Raw genomic sequence first — 26178 nt, forward strand, 5'->3', positions numbered from 1 at the left:
TAATAAATAAACAGAAAATGCAGAGAAAAGGAGGGAAAGCTGACATGGTATACTCCTCAGTATTATGTAAAAAGATCCTTCTGATCCTGCTGACCCCCTTAAGTAACCAGTTGGTACAGGCCACAATGCTATAGCCCACTCATCCCCTCAACATACACACATACACACACACACACACACACACACACACACACACACACCGACACACACACTCACACACACACACACAATAGTTTCTAAGCCGTACATCTCCTTACAACCCTACTTAGCCAGTCTGACAGAGTGAGCGTGTGGGTCTGTATGTGTGTGTGAGATGCAGAGAGGAAGCCGAGATGAGAGTGTGAAGCAGTGAGAGGGAAAACCTAGAAAAAAGAAAAAAACGAAAAAGCTGATCAAAGAGGAGGGAGGGAGTCAGCGATCAGAGCAAACGGGCAGAGCAGAGCAGAAGACAGAGAGGAGGGAAGAAAGATAAAGGGGAATGTGAGTGTACTATCTTTGATAGTCCTGGCACCAAAGTGATGCAATGACTAGATGACCATCCGCTACCCATACCAGCATCCTGTCCAGGATCCTTGACAGGAGGGGACAAGAAAAATCCACACACAGTCAAAGGTAAACACTGCTCAGCCAATCCCACGTCACTGGATCATGTCGTCTACTGGCTCAACAAACCACAACAAGCGTCAGGCATGTAAGTAACCAGCGGTGTGTAAGTTATCAGACACATAGCTGAAGTGGCACAGAGCTGACCTGTAGTGCATGACTTTATGTCCTGTATTGGCAATTACTCTGCTTTGTTGCTGTACTTTCACATTTCACCTTCTGTAGTGTCCAAAGTGCATTGGTCGTAGTTTTTTTGCATTAATCTCCAGAGCACAAATCACCACATCCTTTGCAGCGGAAGTCTTCATATCAAACTATGCAGTGTCACTAATTCCCCTCTATTGGGACAACAAGACAGTTAAACTCTCTCTAAACTCTAAAAGGATTGTTGATTAATACTGACTGAAATTGTTTATGTTCAAGACATCTCACATGATAAGTTCAGCATGGCTGTCATGTAATTTTCTCCAGGCTATCTTGTTGAAGCCTTGACCCAATGAATTAGTTAAATCATTTCTCAAAGCAAAACAAAATTTATTTCTGCGCAGATTATCCATTTGCTTGCTTGGACTTTTACTTGTAGACCTCATTAGAAATACATGCAAAAGTCTTGTTTTCCAAAGTGATACTAATAGCCGTGGGTCATCTCTGTTGAGCTGAATTAGCCTGACATCCTTGATTGTGGTGTAACACTGTTGATGCAGAGGAGGTTTAATCACTGTGAAGGGATAACAACTACTTCCTTGAGTCAGAACAAACTAAAGGGAAAAAAGTCTCCATTAAGACACAGTAAAAGTACTTTGATCTGCTTCCTACAGGAACATTGTCTTGCTTTTTAAATGAACAAAATACCTCACAAGAGCTGTTTTTCCCTGTTTAACTGTCAAGATAACAATATGTTATTTCCAACTGGTGCTTTCTGCTTCAATGAAATGTTTTTGTGCAGGGCTGCAGAGCCTTAATGTATACAGACTGCAAGCAGAGCACATGAGAGAACTGAAAGCCCTGTTTTGATTACCTAAAAATGAAGAAGTGGGCATGGCTGCAGGTCATCTTAGCATTTAGCCCTGAGCGAAGTGCTTTAATGGCTTTGGGAATAGGAGTAGCCTGGGAATACAAAATCTGATCAGACACTGACAGGGCAGCTGGTTTACACTGGGAACAGAGGATCCTGAAGAGGAGACAGTACTAATAAGGAGCATGTAGACTTCAACAAGGAGAGTTAACATCATCACAACATTTAGATACGTTTATGTAAAGTATTCCTTTCTCTAGCTTTTGAGTCTTGCTTCCTGCAGTATGACGTAGACCAGTACGATGATGGTGCTGGTTGCTGTCGAAAAGAGGCGGGACGGCATAAATGACCAGTCTTGATTTACTTTCTGCTACATGGCTGTGGGTTTATGGATATGTGTGTGTGCAGAGAAGGGAGTGGGGAGGCATGGCAGGGGAGATGACTATTGTGGTGCAGTGATCTCACTCATAAATGATTTATGTTTGATGGACTGCTGTGGCTACAAGGCGGGCAAAAAGGAGCGTTTGGCTTGATAAATAAGAGTGGGGATTTCGTGAAATGATGTGCCTGTGTATTGTTTGGAATTGGGTGACACCATCATAGGATCCCAGGAGGAATACAGAGATGTGGGAGAGGAGGGGAGGAGATAGATGGGCTGTCACATGAGACTGGCCATGCAGCATAACTGCCTTACTACCACTCTCACACACACATAAACACCCCACCTCTCTGTTCACTGAAAACAGAAAGATGATCATGGGATTTCTTTCTCCTTGCCACAAGGGAACTGAATGCTACACCACGTGACTTACGGGTTCAATAGGAACATTTGTTTCCTGCTTACAGTGCTGTGGCCAGGGCTGAAGTATTACGGCACCTCTAAATGACACAGTTTAATGTTTTCTTGCTAGAAAAGATGCAGATAAGATATCCAAACAGAAACAGGTAGAAGCAGATGTGGGGTTTCTTTTAACTTGAATGGGAATATAAACAGTAGCAGTGGTGTGGATTGTCTGGAGAAGAGCAGAGGCACTTCTTCATGCCTAGGAATCTGGCTCAAGAAGACTAGTGGGGGTGGGAGTTTCAGGGCCAGAGGTGACAGCTGAGCTGAGGCACATGATTTTTTTTTCATTCTTCTGATCTATTCTTTCAAGGTTTGATCCGTTGGTATCTTCCACTGATCTGACCTGAGAAACAAGTAAAAAGAGTTCACAAATACGGAGAAACATGCATGACATCTCTGCAATCGTTGCGTTTGATGGTGTGAGGCTTAGCTGAGGCAAGCAGAAACAGTAAAGCCCTTTCCCTCAAATCACTGACACTACAGTTACTTTATACCAGGAACAATATGTTGCAGACTCAGGTTGCATAACCACATTCTGCTTTCTTTGAGAAATGTTTTCCTTCATTTCCTAATTATTTTCTTCCCTGTCACTTCAAACAGCATAGAAAGTAACGTTGTCACGCACTACAATACAGCAGGAGTCCAGGGTATTATAGATTGTGCAACTGAAGGATTGTACTATTATTATGTAAGAGTCGGACTTAAGTAATAATGGTTCTGTGTGGGCTGAGATGGAGCAAGGATGTCTGGGTAAGGGGCATAAGTCCTGATCACAGGTGTCACAGGATCTCTAAATGCAGCTCTAAGAAGAATTTAAAACTCAAGACATTTGTCTCCAGCCCCCGCAGATTTTGAGATATTATATACATGTAAATGCACAACCTGTCAGTGGTTGAAACAATGCCATGTTTGCAAGTCTTGAAATTCAATACATTCAGTGCAGAACCCGCTCATTCAAAGCCTGTCACTTTAGTCTTTTCTTACCTTCTTTTGGTTTCACCTTCCTCTTCATCCTTTTCAGTACATTCCTTTTGTATTCTGAGGTTGACTCTTCCATAACAAAAAGTCAAGCCACAGCTGATGTTCTGTATTCACTGACAGACCTACAGCAAATCTTTTCCATGTGACCCATGGATAAAGGGTAAAGCAGCAGCCCATGTGAACTGATCAAGGTGACTGGCTTAACATCAGGATTATTTCATCACACTTTGTGCTTAGTGACCCTTTCGCAACACTGTCTTGAACATCAGTGGGTGCAAAGTGGAAAAAAAACCAGGCAGAAGCGAGGATTGTTGGCGGTTTATAATCCCTGACAAAAGCCACCCCTGTGGAGTCTAAGAACGGCATCTGGGTCTAACTGAGCCTGGTAGTATTGTAACCTTAGCCCATTAACATGGAGGCCTCCTGCAAGTCTTCCACAACAGGGAAGCAAGAAACTCAGAGGCTATCTCGATGAGTCAGTCTTCTACATGCATGTATTTCGCCCATGCAGAGGCAGTCACACAAGGACATGCAGCTGAGCTTGTGTATGTGTTGGGCATGTCCAGTGGTCATCTCAGCTTGAGTAATGCAATATGATTTTAAGATAAATAGACAATGACAAATGTGGCAAGAAAGAGTCATACAGAGAGAGAAACCTTTATAAGGCCAACAGGCAAAACTGAGGTTTATATAAGCTGTGCAGTTTAATCACCATCAAGCCTCTTTGCAGTAACAGCCTTTGGTCATTTATCTCAAGCTTTATTTCGCCGCTGCCACAATGGCAACTCCTGAATGATCAGGGATACTCACAGGATGTAATGTCACAGAGGAAATTGCTCTTCTTTAAGAGCAAGGCCCTAAACTAATTACTTTGTTTTGATAGCTTAATACCATGCTTGGTTATGTTGTTGCTGCCCTAATGATGGACAGCTGTGAAGGCTGATAGAGGTAGTAGATAGTAGATATTTCATTCGCTATTTTCAACTATTTCAGGTGTTCGGAAAACAGAGTGACGTGTGGGGCCATAAGTGTAAATTTGGTTTGTGTTTTTTAAAAATTATTTTGATATTTGTGATATCAAATGTGTTTCAATACAGGGAAGGTAAAAAAGGGCAGATTTGGAAGTTGTGAACTTTGGATTTGTTTTTGTTTTCATTTAAGCGATGCCTTTTGATTTTCTTTCTTTTTCTTTTTTGATTTACTTTCTATGTGACAGTATTGTGTAAAATCCTTGAGACACTGCTGTTTTATTCACTTTTTTGCTTCCAAGCAGCCAGACTTTATTGTGATCTTTTATAGTGGTTTTGAACTTGGATCTTTGCAGTTTGTTCAGCCACCTAACAGTGACATAAAAAGCATTAAAAAGGCATTTAATTCCAGGAATGAAGCTGTGTCGTGTTAACACATAACAGACAACTTATCAATGGATCCATTTTAAATTTGATCTTGAGGCAGCCACTCTGCTGTCGAGTGGTGGAAATTATAGTTACAGCAGCTGGAGTTACCTTATCTAGTCCATATCAAATTTGAAAGATCTATTAAATGAAAATTTGACATATTCATTGTCACAAAGGCTATGCCAGAAAATACTCTAAGTCCAAGGCGATTATGGTAGATGTTTGCCTCCAGACGTCTAATACTCTGGGGGTACAAAAAAAGTGATCCATTCAACCTAATGACACCAACCACAGCAATTCACTACAATGCCAGTATGTTTCAGCATTTTCATTTCCTTTCGCTAGAAATGTTAGTGACATTTACGCCGATTGCAGTCTTGTCTGGGAACTGGTTTATATTTAACCATACCATATACTGTATGCAAATAACTGTGTTCCTTTTCCCATCGACTGCTGAAATATCAGAGACTGTCAGCTTGAATGATAGAATAAAGGGTTGCTGTTAGTTGGTGACAGCGGACACACACCCCCTGAGGGGAGTGGAAGAGTGACTGACAGACTGACAAGTTGTGTCTCCAGAGATGGGGCTATCTGAAGAGGGAGGCTGGGTGACACAAATGTGCCGCACTGTACGTTTTCAAACTCGGGAACAATGGTGCGGAAAACTACCAATATGGAGTGGGAAAGTAAATGTTTAACTGCTCGTGCTGGATCCATCTGCTGGCATCGTGTAAAAAGGTTACTCATGGTTGCTTGTTACAGATGACAAAAGACTAAAACGTATGATTCCATAAACACACATTCAGTCATTCAGTGAACATGGAGATTAAAACGCACGTGCACATGCACATGCACACACCACTGAAAAACACGGGTGACATGAGCCAAAGTGTCAGTGCGAGGAGCCCAGGGGAGAGAGTCACTGTGTGCTGAGGAGGATGTGGTACGATTACACAACCACAGCCTGTCGGCTTGGCAAAAGTCAATGCGTGAGGTGTATCTACTGTAAGCAGAGATGCTCTTTTTTTCATTTTATATTTGCAATTTCAAACACTGACACAAATATGGCAAAATCTTTGATGACATAACAACAGTAATGCAAAACCCACACCGAACTGTCAGTCTGACTGTACACAGATTTTTGGTGAACTCTCATTCTGAACACTAGAGGTCAGACTGAAATCAATATTGCATCTGTTTGTCTGAGGAAAAGCTCCATGAAGGCCAGGAATTACAGGAATATTGGAGCAGAATTTGGTAAATATAACCTCAGATGAACAGCGACATGCACGTGTCATTTTGTATCAGAACCAAAGCAAAATGCAAAAGCAGTAAGTGGAGAACAAAGTCCTCTCTCTTTGATTCTATTGGAATGAAGAGAGCAAATAGCAGCCAGGAGCCATTAATCAAATGCATTTGATTAATTATTAATCCAAATGTGTAATTCACAGCACCATGTTTGGAAAATAAAAAACAAACACAACAAATCAGCACACACACATCATATAAGCTGTCAAGCATGGCAGTGGAGGAGTGGGGATTTGGGCTTGTTTTGCCACCACAGAACCTGGACAGCTTGTAGTCAGTGAGTTGACCCCAAACTCCTCTGTATACCAAAGTATTTTAGAGTTAAATGTGAGACAGTCTCTCTGACAGCTAAAACTTGACTGAAACTGGGTCATGTAACAGCTAAATGTTTAAAAAATGTGACCCAGTCAAAGTCCAGACCTCGATCTGATTGAAAGCCTTTGGTGGGACCTTGAGAGATCTGTGTATAAATGATTGTCCACAGTCTGAAAATGTTAAACAGAAAAACAAATACGTCAAATTATAGATTCTCAAGGTGGTTTTACAAGATACTGCATCCTAAGGTGTAGTTTTTCACACGCTGCTTCAGTATTGCCTTAATCTTGGTTTCATGAATAATGAAAGTGAAATATTTCATGTGGTGTTGTTCATCTGAGGTTGTATTTACCTCAGTTCAAGACTTTCAAGTGGATTTTATTACCATGTCCTGATATATAAAACCTTTAGATGAATAGAGGCTATTCTTTCTTTTTTCGCATGACTAAAGATACATGACAATTTGTTAAAGAGACACAGCTATGTACTATCTTACCTGCTAAGATAAGTCAATTTATTGTTATTGCTTAATGTCTGTTAAATTCATTATCGTCTTAACTGGTGTAGGTGTGGATGGTTGTTTATCTCGGTGTGGCCATTGATCTGCTTGATGTGTCTGCCAATTCGTCATGGAGAGATGAAAGGCTTCAACCGACACAAAATTCCAACTAAAAGGTTTTCAACTCAGTGAGGAAGTGCCAACTTCTCACTGTATGATTGTAAAAGTTAAACAATGTGGTTTGTCACCTGGTCTCTCCAGTCCTGTGTGCATCTGTGCATGGGCTCAAAGAGGGAGCTCGCCTCTATAGGTCTCCCTTTATGGAGACCAGAAAGAAGTGGGGATTGTTGTGATTGGTGGACAAAATGGGTGGAAATATGTTCAGTTAATTAAATTGGATTATTTATGTTGTACATTTTGTGGATTAGCTTTGAATGTACTATATTTTAGAGGTAATTTGTATTTGTTAGCACAAACAAATTAAGATATGTATGATTTTTTATTGTTGATGATGTCCGTCCTCTTATCCACAGATCTACTCTGATAGGCTCATTTGGTTGGAAGGGGGTATGTTTTTATGTGCTATGGGAAGAGCAACACCCCATTTTCCCTTTGTTAAAAGGCTACATTTGTTTAGTTAATAAAAGACAACTTGTTCTCTGTACACCTCCTGACCAGCGTGATGCTTTTGGGCCCCTGCATCTCTCACTTTACTACAAACTCCCTATCAGGAATACAATGAGTTGTAAACCAATTAAGCTGTACACAAACTAGCCTCATTTAACCTGTTAATCAACGTTTAAATGTTAAAGCATACACTTCTTTTAAAGACTGTCCCACACTGTCTCTTAGTTGACTGAGACAACCCTTGTGCAATATGAATAAAAGTATTATTATTATTATTTGTATCGTAATCTGGACTTTATCCCCCACTTCACTTTACAATTGTAAGCCACATCCCATATAGCTATATACTATTAGATGAAGCTGCTAGGTGTGGCTGCTGCACTGGGACACCTGGCTTCAGTTTAGAATTAGTGGCACCATTACCTGCACTCTAACAATCTTACAAATAACTTGCGGTGCGTCCAATATGCTTTAGGCAATAAAAGTATCAGTGACAGTAATAGTATATGCCTCCCATTAGAGTTTCTTTCATCAAAGAAAATATTGAATTACTATGAAGAAATGACACAAGTATACTTTTAATGCAATAAGACCAACTTTAGTTATTTTTCCATTCCAAATACGTAAAACATGAATGCTTTACATCACTCATAAATGTAAATATGAATAAAAATAATACCCCAAATCAATGAACACAAAACAATTAACTGTCCCTTTTCTTACTGCTTTCAAGTCTCTGAAAGTTTAACTATCACCTCTAACATCACAATAGTGTAACACCTCTAAACTGGTAAACTCTCAATAATATAAGGTGGGCCCACTCACACCTAAACCAAAAGTGAAACACCAGGGGCCTCATGTACAAAGACTTGCGTGGATTTCCTACTGAAACATGGCGTACGCTCAAACCAAAATGCCCTCCAATGTATAAAAATATCCGGATGTATCAATGTGTGCGCACGCATGAATCCAAGCACATTTCGTTTGCACATCGACAATAATAATATCCAAATGAGCCCTGCACCTGCGATTCCTCTCTCTGCACGATCAGAAAATCAAGAAAAAAGAATGAGTGAAAAAGAATAACTTGTGTTTATGCATTTAGCAGACGCTTTTATCCAAAGCGACTTACAAATGAAGATATAACAAGCTATATAAAAAGCTAACAAGAAACTACATAGAAGGAACCCACTAGTCCGACTCTGTCAGAGGTGACAGAGTAGAGATAGGGTGCAGGCATCAAGGGAAGTACAGAAAGATAAAGTGCAAAGATAGAGGGGGTAGGGAAGTACAAGGTAAGTGCTAGGATAAGAGATGCTCTCTGAAGAGCTGGGTTTTCAAGAGTTTCTTGAAGATAGACAGGGACGCCCCTGTTCTGGTAGCGCTCGGTAGGTCATTCCACCATCGTGGAATGACACTTGAAAAGAGTTTGGATTGTCTTAGGCGTGGTGTAGGCACTGCTAGACGTCTATCCTGCGACGAACATAACGGAAAGCGAGATGGAGGTGCCATTTCTGAAGTGGAGGCACGCAAAAATGTGCTCTTTGGCACACTGTCCAACGATATAAGCAGCAAACGTAAGAGGAGTGGGTGAGAGAGCGTGAGCGAGGCCTTTAATGCTGTGAGGTCTGAGAAGCGCACACAAACAGAGGTGAAGAAGAAGTGGTCGAATATTAAGGTGAATGTGAAGCAGAGACTGGCAGCCCACCGCCAAAGTGTGGCCAAAACAGGCGGGTGAGGCTGTTTGAACAGAGAGTCGGCACAATTATGGGTAACACTGCTCTCTCAGGGTGGGTGTGGGTGTGGGTGATTCTGATTACCCCCAAGGTAAATACCTGTATTTGTGTAACTCACAACAAACGTGTTTATACAGTAAACTAGTGCAGAAGTGTGCCGGGAAAAGGTGAGGCTGATTAAGACATTTCACAAGCACGGGGTTATTAACATTTGCACACAATCAAAGAAAGATCTTAAGCTGTTTAACCAGCAAAAAACAGCAAGTTACTAACTTTAACCACCAACTATAATGCTGTGAAGATGATAGAAATTGGGGGCGCACATGCTTAATGCACGTCACGGGGTTCACAGGCTCTCGCTTCAGATTGCGCTTCAATGTTGACCTACAATGAATCTTACCTACTTTTTTTTTTTTAAGTTCTTTCCTGCTCGACCCTTCAGATTTTCAGTTTGTTGGTGTCTTGTACAATAACTGGTAACAAATTAAACCCGTCCCTAAATCCTCCTTTTTCCTGAGTTTCTGATTCATCTTTTCTGTTAAAGGCAACATTTCAACTTTTCCTTTATCTTACTGTCACATCACATATTTAAGTGGTTCTCTCACTTGTCCTTTTTCTCTCACGCTGTCCTTTTTCCCTTTGCTCATTTCACTATTCCCCTTCTATTTAATTTTCCTTTAGTTGAATTATCATTAACACCAGCAGAGATTTTCACTTCTGCTGCATGCCCCCTCCCCACTGCAAAAATTGTGTATTCTTCTATCTCCATTGTATTGTGAACAGCCACTCCACCCCCCACTGAGGTTGCTGCCTGTAATGACAAAGGCCAAACTGCTGTTTGAATGAACACAAAAGTCTCCAACTTTGTGGTGGAACCACACAGTGCCATCTTTCGCCTTCTCTGTGGATCCAGGTGTTATGCCCACATCTGCAACTTTTTGTTTTTCATTACAAGGGGGGTTGACATGCGTTGTGTCTTCCTCCTCATCTGACGTGGCCTCTGTGTCTGAACTGTCCTGCTCAATCACATACTTGACCACCCGTCTTTGGAGCAGTGGCATCCTCATCACTTGATGAATCGATGACAACGTTTTCATCCTGAAATGCGAGGTCCAGATCTCCACCATCAGATTCACAGTCCGACATGCTCTGTAGAATTGCTAAAGCCTCCTGAGCACTGATCCTTCACGGTTGCCTTGGCTGTGACAGTCAGTGCGGTTACATGCAGGCAATCGGATCGGATTAATGGCTAAATTACAATAAAATTGAGTTATTCAGCTCATACAGACACCTTAATCTGACAAGAAATCGAATCGGATCGGGTTAACTCGATCCAATTGCCCACTGAACGTGCATGGAGACGACAGTGGATTGGATCGGGCGTTCTGCTCATGCTTGAGATTTTTTCCCGCAATCGTCAAATGGAAGTCGAAGGAGACGATATTACTGTTGCTGTCGCCGCCGTCAGAAAGAAACAAACAACGCGATGGAGAATGCGCCGTTGTGCATCGTGTTTGTGCCATAACCAGCTCATCATAAATGTAGAGGGACGTAGCTTCATCTTGCTCTTCGTTCACCATCTTTCTCGAATGCCTTAGTTTTGTTGTTGTTGGTGATGAAGACGTCAGGAAGTGGCTCTATTAGCGATAGTTGAAATGGGTACAGCGCCGCCTGTCGTACCGTGGTATGACATGCTTTGTGCCAGTGATTCGATTCATTCACCACCATATATCCAAGGATAATTACCTTTGTTCAGATAAGGAGCATAACCCAACTATAGCTATAATCGAGTTAATCTCATCATGTTGACCCACTGACTGACAGCAAGAGGACAGAATACCCCAAATAGCACTGTGGAAAGCTCCGTAAACAACCCGACCGGACTTAGTCAGGGCTTCCTCCAGCATCATGTCGATAGGCATGTCTCATGGCTATAAAATACATTAATAGTATGCAAATAGCATTAGCATTGCAAAAGTAGGGAGTTTGTGCATAGCCTATCAAAACAGATTTCATTAGTTTAGAACTTTTCCCATTTTTAATGGAATATCAAACAGATGAACATATTTCTGGCTGTTATGTCAAATATAATGTCATTATAAAGTTGCAGGAAAACTTTAGGCTACATCAAACTTACCTGATTGGATCGAGGCACTCCGGTGTAGCCGTTTCAAACTTTTTTTTTAAAAAAATTTATGGAATGCTTCATTATGATATTTGTCACAGCCCCCTTCTGAGACAGTGGCAAAGATGGGAGACCAGACTGTACAGTGAAATTATTCCAGAACCCAGGAGTGTTAACAGAGGAATATATATATATATATATATACATATAAAATCAGTAATCAGTGATGTAAGCATGTGTGTGAGTGTGTCAAACAAAAAAAGCAAACAGAACAAAAGCAGTGGATGCAGCGGCATGAGCAGGAGAGAGAGCTGCAGTATGGAGAGCCTTATCTAGACGCTACACCAGTCCAGGTGCCTCATGAAGAGGATGACCCTCCCACGACCTGGAACCTGCAAAGGAAAGCTGAGAAGCAGAAAACAAAGAGACACCTAGACACAACCTTACTAGGGCTGTAAAGTCCTAGTCGACTGATACATTCTGGGTCGACCAAAACTCTGATTGGTCGATTTTTTGCCATGGTAATTTCACTGTACCCCTGTTTCACAGGTAAAAGCACGTCTTCAGAGAACACCCCGCTTGTTTTCACTATTTTGGATTAGCCCAACCCACCAGAGACTGGTAGACTGAAGAACATCCATGTTATTCAACCTCCGGTGGTTTGCTGAATTTTTATTTTTCATTTACAATGAGTCCTCCTCCACCATCCATGTCAAAGACACCGGCAGTGTGGCAGAATTTTACCAAAATAAATGGCGGGAAAAAAGTCGAATGCAAAAATTGCAAACAACAGTTTAACCCATATCACAGCTCGACTACAAACATGGTGTGTCATCTAAAAACAGGAATATTTCAATATTGTAGGCTATTAATATCATATTAAACATATTTCAATATTTTAGTTTAATAATCGTTTATTCGTTTTATAACTGCAGGCGCACCCGCCCGTAACAACTGCAGCATCCCTCAGATACATAAACCCAGACCACGCTTGATGTTAAGCTGATATCAGTATATTTTCGACAATCATGGGCTCTTATATTGCATTATTATTTCTTGGTAAACTAGTGATAACTCCTCTTACCCAATTGCTTTAAATGCAAAGCTAACTGTATGAAAGCAAAGCGAAACAGTATTAAGCTAATGCTAGTGGCTACTCCCGATTAGCGACTTAGCTTGTTTTTACACCATAACATTGAGTTACTGTACAAAAAGCATTACAACAACTCATAATTACCTCTTGTAGATTACAATAGTCCAACCCGAAAGGATAACTGGTCGTCAGCCACAGAGTTATAGTCTTCATCGCACTCTACAATAGCCAAGGGTCACTCCACAATGATGGTTAGCTTCTGTATTTCTGACCCTGCGGTTTACACTAAGCCCCATCCCTCTACCTGAGAATGCTTTTCAATTGGCTGCAGGTTTCAGAATGTTCTAATTGAAAGGAAAAGAAACAAGGATTAACACATCAAACAGTTAACCTGTCAGGTTGTTAAACTGACAACACATGCCTGCTCATGTACAGATCGCATCAACTATGCTCATTATCATGAACACTTAACCTTGACCTATGAACTGTTTAAACTCTTTTTTTATACATTTTATTGATTCCAAAGTATTTTTAAACTATTATGCCTTTTATGCATTTTAACCATTTTTAACATCTAAATCCTGAAACATAAGTTCTGTATTTCAGGACAGCTTAGAATCATTCTGTCTCCACATTAAGGTATCAATATCCCAGTTTTTTTTTTTGCATGGTGTAGAAAAAAAACCCCATACTGTTTTCAAGAAGACATTAAATTAATCTTTTATGTGGGTTTTTTCATCTTGATGCTTAGCTGAGACAGACAACTCCCAGAGGCTACTCGACAATGATGCTGCTCAACACTTGAAGCTAAAGGAGAGGCAGCGCTTTTTTGAAGAGGTCTACCAGCATGATGTGGACAACTACCTCCCCTCAGCACACTTGCAGATCGACTGCAGGAAACGTGAGTGACTCTACTGTTCAACTGTACTTCAGCAGGGTTTTTTTCAAGAATAAAACACAAAGTGGTTATCAAATATTTTCTACTAGCTTTATGTTTCATGTGCTGTTTGCTGCAGCCCCCATGGGTAGTATCTCATCTATGGAGGTGAATGTGGATGCTCTGGAGAGTATGGATCTGATGGACATATCGGATCAGGAAGCTCTTGACGTGTTCCTCAACTCAGGCTCGGGAGCAGATGAGGGAGCACTCGCATCTCCACTACCAGGTGCACTGTTGAAGACTAGAAACCTTCCATAAAACACTAAAATGGAAAATTTGGGTTTTTCTTTGCAGTTATTCCTTTTATGTGTGATCTTGTGAACAAGATAAATCATCTCAGCACTTTTTTCCCCATCACTTGTAAAAATGCTGTCTGAACAAAGAGGGTTAAAACAGACTTATCAACACCTACTTGCATTGGTGTGTGCACTTTTTATTGAGAATATGGCCTTGCTCAAACTCAGTGAATCATATTCAATTTCAAGTTACTGGTAACCAGTCGCAAATGAGATCGACTCTAACTGACACTGTATGAAGTTCAACTCATCCTGTGGGATTTATCAAGATTTATAAAGAAAGTACATGACTTAAACAGGCTCATCTGTGGCCCAGTGAAAGTGCTTATTCTTTTAATCATCTTTAATACCTTACGTGAATATGGGGAGATTCATAAATCAGGGAATTACACACAAAATATCCTTTAAACTGTCAGACATGTTCCATTTGATTGGTTCTTAAACAAAGAGAAAAACATGATTTCTTTATCAGCTGTATCATCTCAGCAACTGTTTTTTCCTAGGAATGCCAGACAGCACGTCATGTCATGCAACACACTTCACATCAGACTTCACATGCATTCCTCTGACATTAAGATAGTATTGCTGTTATCCCTGTATATGTTAACAAAATCTGTTTCCTAAAAAGAGAAAATTCTTCTTGCCTTCGAATACGAACCAGTGATTCAGTAAAAACTTAAAATCCTGGTATCTCCTTGTTGAAAGGTCTGTAGTTCAGAAGAGAGCTACAAAATACTCATGGCAATAGATATACAAACTGAATAAACTAAGGAGAAAGATTTTCAGATGAGATGTATGCCACAACACTTGGCAAGTGACCAAACAATGATTGGGAGGGGCGCCATGAGGAATTTGGTGACATTGTTGAAGTAATTACTACTTGTTCAGTGAGTATGACAACATTTTCCTGTATGATTCACGTCTGTGCAGGTATAAGGTTAAAATGTATAGGGTTTCTCTTATAACAAAAACATTTTTACAAAAAGATAAATAACATACTGTAAATCTTTTGCAATTTTTGTCTATAATCCCCAATGGTATGTTGGGCACAAAGCAGGACAGCACATCAACAAAAGAACGTCATAAACTCACCATATACAACTACCACTTTTCATTAAGAAATGGGAATAAAGAAGAGCTATCAATACCAGTCAGTTAGGACAAAAAAATCTATGCATGCATAGACAGCTCAGGAGGATGAAAGATGCTAAAGCTAACCGTGAATGACCTCATCAAAAGAATGGTCTAATGGTCTGGATTCGGTGTTCACTTTATGTTTTCAAATGGACGCAAAACATTTTTAATAACCTGCACGGTGTCGACATGTTCTAACAGATTCTAATTACAGAGGGTGAGGACGATGATGAGGATGAGGAGGATGAAAACGCAGAGGTAGTCTACAGGGAGCGTGCACCTCTGCAACGGCAAAGTGAAGTTTACCGTGGCCCACAGTCCCGCATTTCTTCAACATCGTCCGGTTCCAGTGACACCAGCGCGGGTGGAGCTGACACACCGGTGATCCAGTCGGATGATGAAGAAGTGCATGCTGACACTCTGCTACTGACCTCTGTTCCCCAAAGAGGGGGTGAAGAAACGGAGGAAGAAGATGAAGAGGAAAGATGTCTTCCAGTTCATCAACAGAAAAACTAATTTTTTCTGTACATGTGCATTTTTTTAAAATTATCTATTTAATCATTTTTTTGTTGTTATTTTTTCTTTTATGGGCTGAAAACCCCAGCATGGTTGACCCAGTTGTGATTTGCTGTGTCTCTGACTACTGCAGCTTTCTCTTTAAGACATATTTCCAATCTTTTTTTTTTCTGTAAAATACACATTTGCATAGTAACTTGGAACTGACACTGAGTCATTCCACATGTCTGTACTGGTGGGTTTTTGCTATTCCACAGCTTGACGGCAGGCTCATTTTTTCTTGAAATCACAGGTTCATAACTGCTCTGTGAAGAGTAAGGATAAAGGTCATGGACATCAAACAAACACAGACTTTCAATTAGAATAGAAAACCAGGGCAATTGTAAAAGATAATGATGAAATTCTGTCATTTAAACTTTCAAAAACTGACCGTAACCTTGTTTCAAAAGAGCAATGAGGAACAGGGTATCTAGTGATTGCAGAAATGCTTTCTAGGTACCTGCTGTGTGCATGTGGAAACTATATTCAGCATTATGAATGGAACTGTTTTTGTCAACGCATGCCATTATGTTCGTATTAATATTTACTTCATATGTTCATTCTTCTGAACTATGTGGGCAACACCTTCATAAAATGTGATCCTGGCCTTCGAGTGAAACAAAAGTTGAGAGCCGGATATTCATTATCACAGATATGATCAACAAAGAGAGGATGACTCTGCTTCCAGAGTTTCGTGTGTTCATGCATGTTCGCCTGACTGTATGGAGTTACGAGTGAGTGAGAGGCTGTGTATCGAAACAGCTGTTGCGCAGGTTGATCCTAAGGTTTCTTTTCAAAACAACCTGTTTACATTGTCAACCATGATGTGAATCTTTTTCCCCTGTTGAAAATCTTCCAACACAGGTACATGCACACAAATGAATAAATGAAGCAGAGGGTAAACGTGGTCAATGTGCTGTTGCTTGAGTTATCTTTTATCCTTTCATTGGCTTTCAGTTTCCCTCTCTGGGACAATTAAATTGTTCTTGTTATGTCTGTACCTGTCCTGAATGAGGAAGAGATAACTATGTGCCACGGTTACTTGCAGCAGCTAATAACATGTAATCTGTAGAGTTTTCCAGTTAATCTAGTTTCTCAAGTTAACCTTCCACTTCAAAAAAAGGTAGAGTCAGGCCTAAGTCTAAATACATATTTTCACAAATATCAGCTTGAATTTGGTTTTAACTTTGAAGTGCTTTCAGATGACATTTGTTGTGATTTGGCGCTATATAAAGAAAACTGAATTGAATTGAAATTTTTAATTATACATAGAAAGAAATGATTTCCTACTACATAATTATACCTTTTGACTGCTGACTTCCAAAGTACTTTAAAGTAGTTACAGTTGCCCATTTAGCCCATTATGACCAAAGACTTAGTTTCACATAGGTCAGTCTGTTGCTAAGTTCTCCAGATTTTTTTGAGAAAAGATAGGTTACTGCCTTGGTGTTTTACCCCTTGAATCGATTCTTTCGTTTCTAACTTCCAAAATATAATTTGCACGAAGAGTGCGGATGGAAAGCTTTTCTCATCAATCCTCAAGCAGCTATTTAGAATGATGAATAAAGGAAACATTGAAATACCCCATTTGAATGAGTACAAAGGGCCCTGTGTTATTACACAACTGACATTTGGTACATCATTCTCTTTAGTCTTGAGAATATGACTAGATTTCACTGATAAAATCATCTCAAGTTTATGTGTACAGAGTTGCACATTTCATACACCAGGTATAAACTCAATGTGCTGAAAGAAGGAGCAAAGTAACAATAAGGATAGATCATCAAAACACAAATAAAACAAATGTATAAAACATAAAAGGTTACACACAGCTTTTAAATAAAAAAGTATTATCACTTTGCTGTTGTGGAAAATTTAGTGTGGTTAGTGTGGTTCTTATGAAGTGGTTGTTGGCAGTTGAATCAGATGATGAAGCATACAATTAGAAAGCAAGGTGGTTCGGAGGGCACGCTACACCTAAAGAAAAGAAAATATTTTGAATCTAGAGAAAGCAGAAATTAAATCAATGAATTAATGAACATCACCAAAGTTTTAACTTGAAAAGCAGCACTGTCTACTTTACTATACTTTCAACTTTTTTTTAAATTTTGCTCAAGGCTTTGTTAATTCAATTCAATTCAGTTTTATTTATATAGTGCTGAATTACAACAAATGTCATTTCATCTCAAGGCACTTAAATAATATAGTCCAATTCAAGCCAATTGGAGTTCAATTCATTGTACTCATAATCCAATGATATTCAATTAATTCATTTCAAAATAATCCAATTCATCCATTTCAAAATAATCCAATTCATTCATATATAGCCAATTCAAAAACAATTTCCTAGCTAAGGAAACCAACAGATTGCACCGAAAACTTCTCTTCAGTCCAATCTCCTGTCCTGAACATGCCTGTGGCGACTGTGGAAAGGAACGACTCCCTTTTAACAGGAAGAAACCTCTGGCAGAACCAGACTCAGGAAGTGTGGCCCTCCGCCTCGATCAGCTGGGGTTGGGGAAGACAGAAAAGAGGGGACAACGAACACCATAACACCATTCAAAGGAACCTGTTGGAACACTGAAACACAAGTTAATAACCACAATAATGACACCTGTACATAATATCATTTGAGAAATTAAACGGGGAGGAAAAAGAGAGCAAAGTGAGGAAAGGTGTAATAGATGAGGTCCCCCAGCAGTCTAGGCCTATAGCAACTTAACTATGGGATGTTTCGAGGTCACCTGAGCCATCTCTGACTATAAGCTTTATCAAAAAGGAAAGTTTTAAGCCTAGTCTTAAAAGTGGAAAAGGTGTCTTCTTCCCAGACATTTACTGGCAGCTTATTCGACAAGAGATGGGCCTGATAGCTGAAGGCTCTGCCTCCCATTCTACTTTTAGAAAGTAAACCTGCATTCTGAGAGCAAAGTGCATTGTTAGGAAAATGTCAATAAGATCTTTAAGATATGATGGAGCTCGGTCATTAAGAGCTTTATATGTGAAGAGAAGAATCTTAAATTCTATTCTGAATTTAACAGGGAGTCAATGAAGAGAAGCTAAAACTGGAGAAATATCTTATATGATCTCTCCTGTTAGTTCTCATCAAAATTCTGCCTGCAGCATTTTGGATCAGCTGGAGGCTTTTCAGAGGATTTATGAGACAGCCCAATAATATAGAATTACAGTAGTCCAATATTGAAGTCACAAATACATGGAGCAGTTTCTCTGCATCACCAAGACTAATTATGTAGCTAGATAGTTTATCTCTAAGGCAGATCAGATTACAGATTACACAAACTAAAAATGAAATGATCCCTGAAGCCCAGACTTAATATGATTCAGGTTATTTTAATCTTTTGCAAAGAGGATGTTTATGTTTGTACAGCTCACAGTTAAATAAAGCCGTCACATAGCTCATGGTTCAATCCTTATACAGCTGCTGTGTAAAACTAAATTATAGGGCAATTCATGAAGTGACTGTGTGCGGCCGTTCACTGACTGGTGGGAAGTACACGGTATAATTTGCAGTTTGTTCCACAGCTTGACCATTACTGGAATTTGGGGGCAGATGGCACATATACAAGGCTTAACTTTGAAGGTGACCAATTATTGTCCCCAAAATATGCTTACTTAATATGAATATATATAATTTGAGCTTTTATGTAACCAGGAAAAGTTTCATGAGATAAAAGATTTCTTTCAAGACTTTCCTGGTCAATACATCAGACAGCACAATTACAACACCATATGCATATAGACATTTGACACAAGCATAAGAGTTAAAAAAAAAGAAAAAGCCAGAATATGTAGATTTTAAAGTGTCTTTCCCTTTAAGTCATATAAGATTGTGTTGAAAAAAAGGATGACAAAATGATTTATTTTTCTCTGTGCCCGGTGGACATATTGTGATGTGCTTCCAGTTAATTTCTTTGTCATTCAAACGAGCCTCACCTGAATGACTGTGCCAAGTCACGAGACAGCCGGCTGTTTTTCATTAGAAATAATCTTAGACCCTGTGGCAAATTTACACAGTAATATCACAACACAATAAAAGCCTTAGGTCCAGGGCTGTTTTATGGACAATTATGAGCTAAACATCACCAAATCAATTCATACTCAGCATACTCAACCTTCCAACACCTCATCTTCCACAAAGGCTACCACCAGTGCCTTGCAAAAGTATTCACCCCCCACCCCTTGGCTTTTTACCTATTTTGTTACATTCCAACCTGTAATTTAAATCTTATTTTATGTGATGGATCTGCACAAAATAGTTGTGGTTGGTGAAATGAAATGAGAAAAATATGTATGAAAAAACTGAAAAAAAAAAAGAAAAACTGAAACAGTGGTGTGGTGGTTAGCACCATCGCCTCACAGTAAGAGGGTTCCAGGTTCAATCCCTTTCTGGGGCCTTTCTTTATGGAGTTTGCATGTTCTCCCCTTGTATGCATGGGTTTTCTCCAGCTTCCTCCAACTGTCCAAAAATATGCATGTTAGGTCATTTGGTGTCTCTAAAATTGTCCTTAGGAGTGAGTGTGAGTGTGCATGGTTGTTTGTCTCTGTGTGGCCCTGTGATGGACTGGTGACCTGTCCAGGGTGTACCCCGCCTCTTGCCCGATGACTGCTGGGATAGGCTCCAGCCCCCCTGCGACCTGACCGACAGTTTAAGCAGGTATAGAAAATGGATGGAAAAATTGGCATGTATCTAACCTCTTGGCTATGAAGTCCTTAAAAAGTTCTGGTGCATCCAGTTACCTTCAAAAGTCACATAATTAGTGAAATGACATCCATCTTTGTGCAATCTAAGTTGCACATGATCTGTCAGAGTAAACACAACTTTTCTGAAACGCCGCAGAGGCATCACACAAGCTCTCCAAACAAGTCAGGGTTGGGTTATAAAAAATATCCTAATCTTTGATGAGCATCAATAATTTGATCATCCTCAAATGGAAAGAACATGTTATCGCAACAAAGCTGCCAAGAGAGGACCGCCCACCGAAACTCACAGACATTAATCAGAGAGGCAGGACAGAGACCAAAGGTAACCCTGAAGGAGTTGCAGATCTCCACAGCAGAGACTGGAGTATCTGTCCATGGGACCACAATAAGCCGTACACTCCAGAGAGCTGGGCTTTATGGAAGAGTGGCCAAAAAAAGTTACTTAGTGTTACAAATAGCAAGGCATGTTTTGAGTTTGCCAAAAAGCATGAGGGCGACTCCCCAAATGAATGGAGGAAGGTGCTCTGGTCAGATGAGACTGGAATTTAACTTTATGGCCACCAAGGAAAACTCTATGTCTGGTGCAAACCCAACACGTCGCATCACCCCAAGAACGCCATCCCCACAGTGAAACATGGTGGTGGCAGCATCATGCTGTGGGAATGTTTTTCAGCAGCAGGGACTGGGAAACTGGTCAGAGTCGAGGGAAAGATCGATGGTGCTAAATACAGGGATATTCTTTAGCAAAACCTGTGTCAGTCTACCTGTGATTTGAGACTGGGACAGAGGTTCACCTTCCAGCAGGACAATGACCCGAAGCATACTGCTAACGCACCACTTGAGGGGTTTAAGGGGAAACATTTAAATGTGTTGGAATGGCCTAGTTAAAGTCCAGAAGTAGTCCTCAATGAAATTGAGAATCTGTGGTTAGACTTGAAGATCACTTGAAACTTGAAAACCATCCAACATAAAGGAGCTGGAGCAGTTTTGCCTTTAGAAAAGGACAACAATCCCAGTGGCAAGCTCATATACAAAGTACTGACTTTTTTGGGGGGGGGGGGGGTGAAAAGTGAACAGTGATGCACAATGAAGTTTTTTTTTATTTTGTATAAAAAAGCAAGTAGGCATGTTCTGTAAATGAAATGGTGCAAACTCTCAAACAATCCATTTTAATTCCAGGTTGTGAGGCAACAAACAAATGAATTGCGAGAAATGCCAAGTGGCAAGGCACTGTATATCCCAAAAGCTAGACATCACATAGCTTTTTGTGGTTTGGGGGGGGGTGTAGATATTTGAGTGTAGACACTAAAGAAAGAAGTTTAAAAAATACTTAGACCGTAAGCACGTTTACGTGATAATAGAAAAAATAACGTAAACTGCAAGCATGCATTGAGCTTCACAAAGCTGAGCTAACAACCAGATGACGTGGTTGCGAATCAAACCTCTGCATGTTTACGTTCACCAAGACTTAAATAGGCCAATAGTTTTAACATAGTTTTCTGTTTCTGTCAGATGGCTAAATACGACATAAACTGTGACTGAAAATCAGTTGATGTCAACTGTGTGGCAACACGTGGTTCTTTTAAGCATTATCAGGCTGTCGCTAAAATTCTTATCTATAACAGCAGCATCATCTGACAAAATCATCATGTTGGTAATTTTAAGACAACGTCTGCACAGTGAATTCGACTATACTTAGCTGAAAGAAACAATGAAAGAATCCTGTAAGTTAGAAGAGGTGGAATGTCTCAAATTTTGTTCTTCATACACTCCACAGCATCACAGTGTCAGATATATTCAAGTCACTAACATGATTCCACTCCAGTGCATATACTTGGATCGTCATCAGATTTCTATCTGGAAATTCCCCTTTTCCCTGCAGCTCATCCAGAACGCTGCTGCTAGAGTTTTAACCAGGACTAAGAGATCTGAGCACATCACACCAGTTTTAAGATATTTACACTGGCTTCCAGTCAGTCACAGAATAGATTTTAAAAGTCTACTGATGGTTTACAAACCCCAGAACGGTTTAGGACCAAAATACATCTGTGATATGTTCAGAGAATATAAACCTAGATGAGCTCTTAGATCCAAGGACTCAGGTCAGCTGGTCCAGTCCAGAGTCCAGACTAAACATGGAGAAGCAGCATTTAGCTGTTATGCTGCAAACAAGTGGAAAAAACTGCCAGAGGAGATTAAACTGTCACCAAATATAGACATTTTTAAATCCAGGTTATAAACAATTCTTTTCTCATGTGTCTATGCATGAAATCTGCACGGTATCTTTTAACTTATCTAGACTGTTGCTTGTTTTTAATAATTTTCATTTCATTTTAATTATTCATTTTATTTCTCTTTATATTCTTTTATGTATTTCAAATGCTTCTTCCACTAGTCAAAGTCAAATAAATTTGACTTGACTTGACTTTAGCTGATAAACAATTTAGATGATAAAGAATTTAGCTGATAAACAATTACAGTGCGTGTTGTTATTGCTATTCATATCATCACTTCATGAGAACTACTCTAACACGTTTAACGCCCTCTGGCTAAATCACACATGTTTTTCCAGGCCGAGGGCACTAAATTAAAATTTCATCACAGTATCACTGGTTTTATGAATCATACACAGTAATTTGTTCATGCATAAATGTTGTATATCACCATACATATGAGGATGTACTGTAAGTAACTATAGTATCTATAAGTATCGCTGAATACTGAGTTTCTACAACCACTCCTATAAACCCTTACACATACCATTGTACTGACAAGACAGTTGCTAAACATGACATGACACTGACAGAATTTTACAGGAGGAGACGCCTGACATCTGTGGGAATGTTTTGTACTTTTATGTGCATGGCTCTTTTTTTCCCCCTCATTGAGTAACTGCAAACCTATGTGAACTGTCTAGTGAATGTGTCTACTGTCGATCTAACAGCCTATGGACCTGTATGGCTCTCAGTCTACCTGGTTAGAATGAAACCTTATACAGATGTAAAGTGCTTATAACACAAGAAAAAAAAAGTTACAGAATTTTGCAGCACTCTTTGATTGCTCCGTCTAATCAAGATTTGAGTTTTTAGAAACAAGAATACAACAGCTGCTGCGCTGCAAGCGATAAGTTCAAATGTAACAGGATTAGACTGAGATAACTCCTCAAACCCAATACCGCCAACACATTCACTGCTGACAAATGCAACACCTTTCTCTCTTTTCTTCAGACAAAATTTATCACCATCTATGGTAACCTTGCCCCATCCTCCACCCCTTCGGCCTCCCTTCCTACCCTACCCCCTGTTACCACCCAGCCACTGTCTTACTTCTTCCCGGTGTCCCCAACTGAACTGACCACCTTCGTATCAGGCATGAGAACCTCCACTTGTGTCTTAGATCCCATCCCATCCAGTTTGGTCAAGGATTGTCTCCCAGCCATCTCCCCCCTCATCACACAAATCATCAACTTCTCCCTCACTTCTGGTTCTGTCCCCCAACTCACTCAAACTGGCTGCCATTACTCCAATACTGAAAAAACCCGGCCTCAACCCTGATGGGGTTTTTTTCTGTCAAAAATACTGGAAACGTGTAGTTGCCTCTCAACTCAAGACCCATCTCATCTCCAACGATCTGTTTGAACCACTTCAGTCTGGATTCCGCTCACAACACAGCACAGAAACAGCCCTCCTCAAAATCACCAACGACCTTCTCCTCTCCTCAGACTCTGGACATCTCCCCATGCTCATTCTCCTCAACCTCACCGCAGCCTTCGACACCATCAACCACTCCATCCTCCTCTCCCGCCTGGAATCCTCCCTCAACATCACCGGCACTGCACTCACCTGGCTTAAATCATATCTCTCTGACAGACAACAGTTCATCAATATCAACAACTGCATCTCCTCCACTGCTCCTCTGTCACAAAGCGTTCTCCAGGGCTCGGTGCTTGGCCCGCCACTTTTCATCCTCTACATGCTCCCCCTTGACAATATCATACGTCACCACGGTCTTCACTTCCACTGCTATGCTGATGACATCCAGTTTTAGATCTTGACCAAGTCCATCAGCGCTGCAACTCACTCAACTCTCACCAACTGCCTCACTGATATCAGATCATGGATGCACACCAATTTTCTCCAGCTGAACTACAATAAATCCAACATGATCATCATCGGTCCCAAATCACTCACCAGAACCACTGACAACTTCTCCCTCTCCATTGAAAACTCCACCCTGTCCCCCTCCCCACACATCCGCAACCTCGGAATCCCCTTTGATAGCAACCTCTCTTTTGAGCAACACATCAACCACATCACTAGATCTGCCTTCTTCCATCTCAAAAACATAGCACGCCTACGCCCTTCACTCACCTTCTCAGCTGCTGAAACACTCATCTGTGCCTTCATCACTTCCAGACTCGACTACTGCAATAGCATTCTTTATGTTACATCATCCAAAGTCCTCAATAAACTTTTGTACGTCCAGAACTCTGCTGCCTGCCTACTCACCAGCACCCATGACCACATCACCCCTGTCCTCCAAAAACTCCACTGGCTCCCTGTCCCACAACACATCCAATTCAAAGTCCTTCTCCCCACCCACAAAGCCCTCCACAAACAGGCTCCCTCCTATCTCCCTGACCTGCTCCCCTGTTATTGTCTTTTAACCTGATTTTAACATTTGTGTGTAAAGCCTCTTTGTGTACCCTTTTAAGAGCGCTCTATAAATAAAATGTATTATTATTATTATAAAAGAAAAATAAATAAAACTGTCTCTTCCTTAGAATAGGCCTGGATACTCATCTTATTTTCATTCTTAATTTGTTTGCTTGCAACACACTGCATCTGCCCATTTTAAAAACCTTTAGCATTCATATAACCTATAAAATATGATAACCCTGCTCATGCCTGACCTGTATCCAAGACAATCCCCTTTTAACGACTGTATTTGTCTTTTACTTTGCTTACATTTTACCTTAACTCTCACCTTAACCACACAAAGGAATTTCTAACTCCTCTAACTTTCCTCCATGGGAAAATATCGAAGGAGGCAGGCTAAACACATTCCTGATTTATAACCTAAATCACCTTAAAAAACCTACGTAACACATTAAATCATGCACATTTCCCCTGGTTCAGTCTTCTTCGAACCATGTTTTGTGCCATTCCAACATAAACCACATCTATTTTCAATATAATCATTAAACTGTGCTCTTTTACTAACTTTTACCAACTTTACCTACCTACGAATCTACCTTTTATCACTGACATTAGTAGATGATAACTTAATACTTTTGGTATGTACAGTTTAATCCTTTGATACTTTTTAAGTGATTTGCATTTAGATACTAAGAAAAATTCAGCAACTGTAAGTCCAAATGGCGTCAACACTGTTGTCAGTGTAAGTGTATGGGTATGTGAAAAAGAACAGAATGTACCAAGTGCAAATTTCTGCTGATTTTACAGGAATTTGGTAAAGAGGAATAATTGATTCTGTAACTTTGTCTAAAATGATGTAACCTGTAAATTTGAGCTCTGTACATGTGATGTAGGTCAGATTTAAATAATACACGGTAACTTGAGCTACAGACCAGGAGGTTGTACACCTGAGATAAGCCCCGTGTCTGTGCACAGTAAAAGTTCATTCTCACAATAAATAGATATTTGTATAAGCAAGAACACAGGAAATCATTTAGAAAGCATAACACCAGTTGGCACTGTCTTGGACAAAATTACACATAATGCATTTAAGGTATGCCACAGGAATCAAACAGCCCTTCGGGTTTTTTTTTAAAGGCAGCCAATCTCCTGCCTGCAGGCATTGTGGGCTTGTCCTCTGTGAGGCTTACTCAGGCTGTGTGTGGTTTGGTCAAAGCATTTCCACAGTGGATAGCACGCGGTGTGTACCACAATGAGGAGCATATCCCTGCTACTCCTGGTAAGCGCAAAATTTCCTATGATGTGAATATACATAGATTTTATTATTATAAAT

General features: G+C 40.2%; 1 protein-coding gene across 1 annotated transcript; it reads left to right on the top strand.

Annotated features, from left to right (window-relative positions):
* The first annotated feature begins 226 nt into the window (after positions 1–226).
* On the top strand, positions 227–16372 carry LOC140271856 (dysbindin-like). The gene is made up of 4 exons (XM_072367164.1): positions 227–691; positions 13295–13444; positions 13560–13709; positions 15128–16372. Exons 1-4 carry the CDS (start codon positions 649–651, stop codon positions 15427–15429), a joined length of 645 nt encoding a protein of 214 aa, XP_072223265.1. The 5' UTR covers positions 227–648; the 3' UTR covers positions 15430–16372.
* The last annotated feature ends 9806 nt before the right edge of the window (positions 16373–26178 follow it).

This window comes from Leuresthes tenuis, unplaced genomic scaffold (genome assembly GCF_036924035.1).
Source record: "Leuresthes tenuis unplaced genomic scaffold, fLeuTen1.0.hap1 SCAF_16, whole genome shotgun sequence".
Taxonomy (NCBI): domain Eukaryota; kingdom Metazoa; phylum Chordata; class Actinopteri; order Atheriniformes; family Atherinopsidae; genus Leuresthes; species Leuresthes tenuis.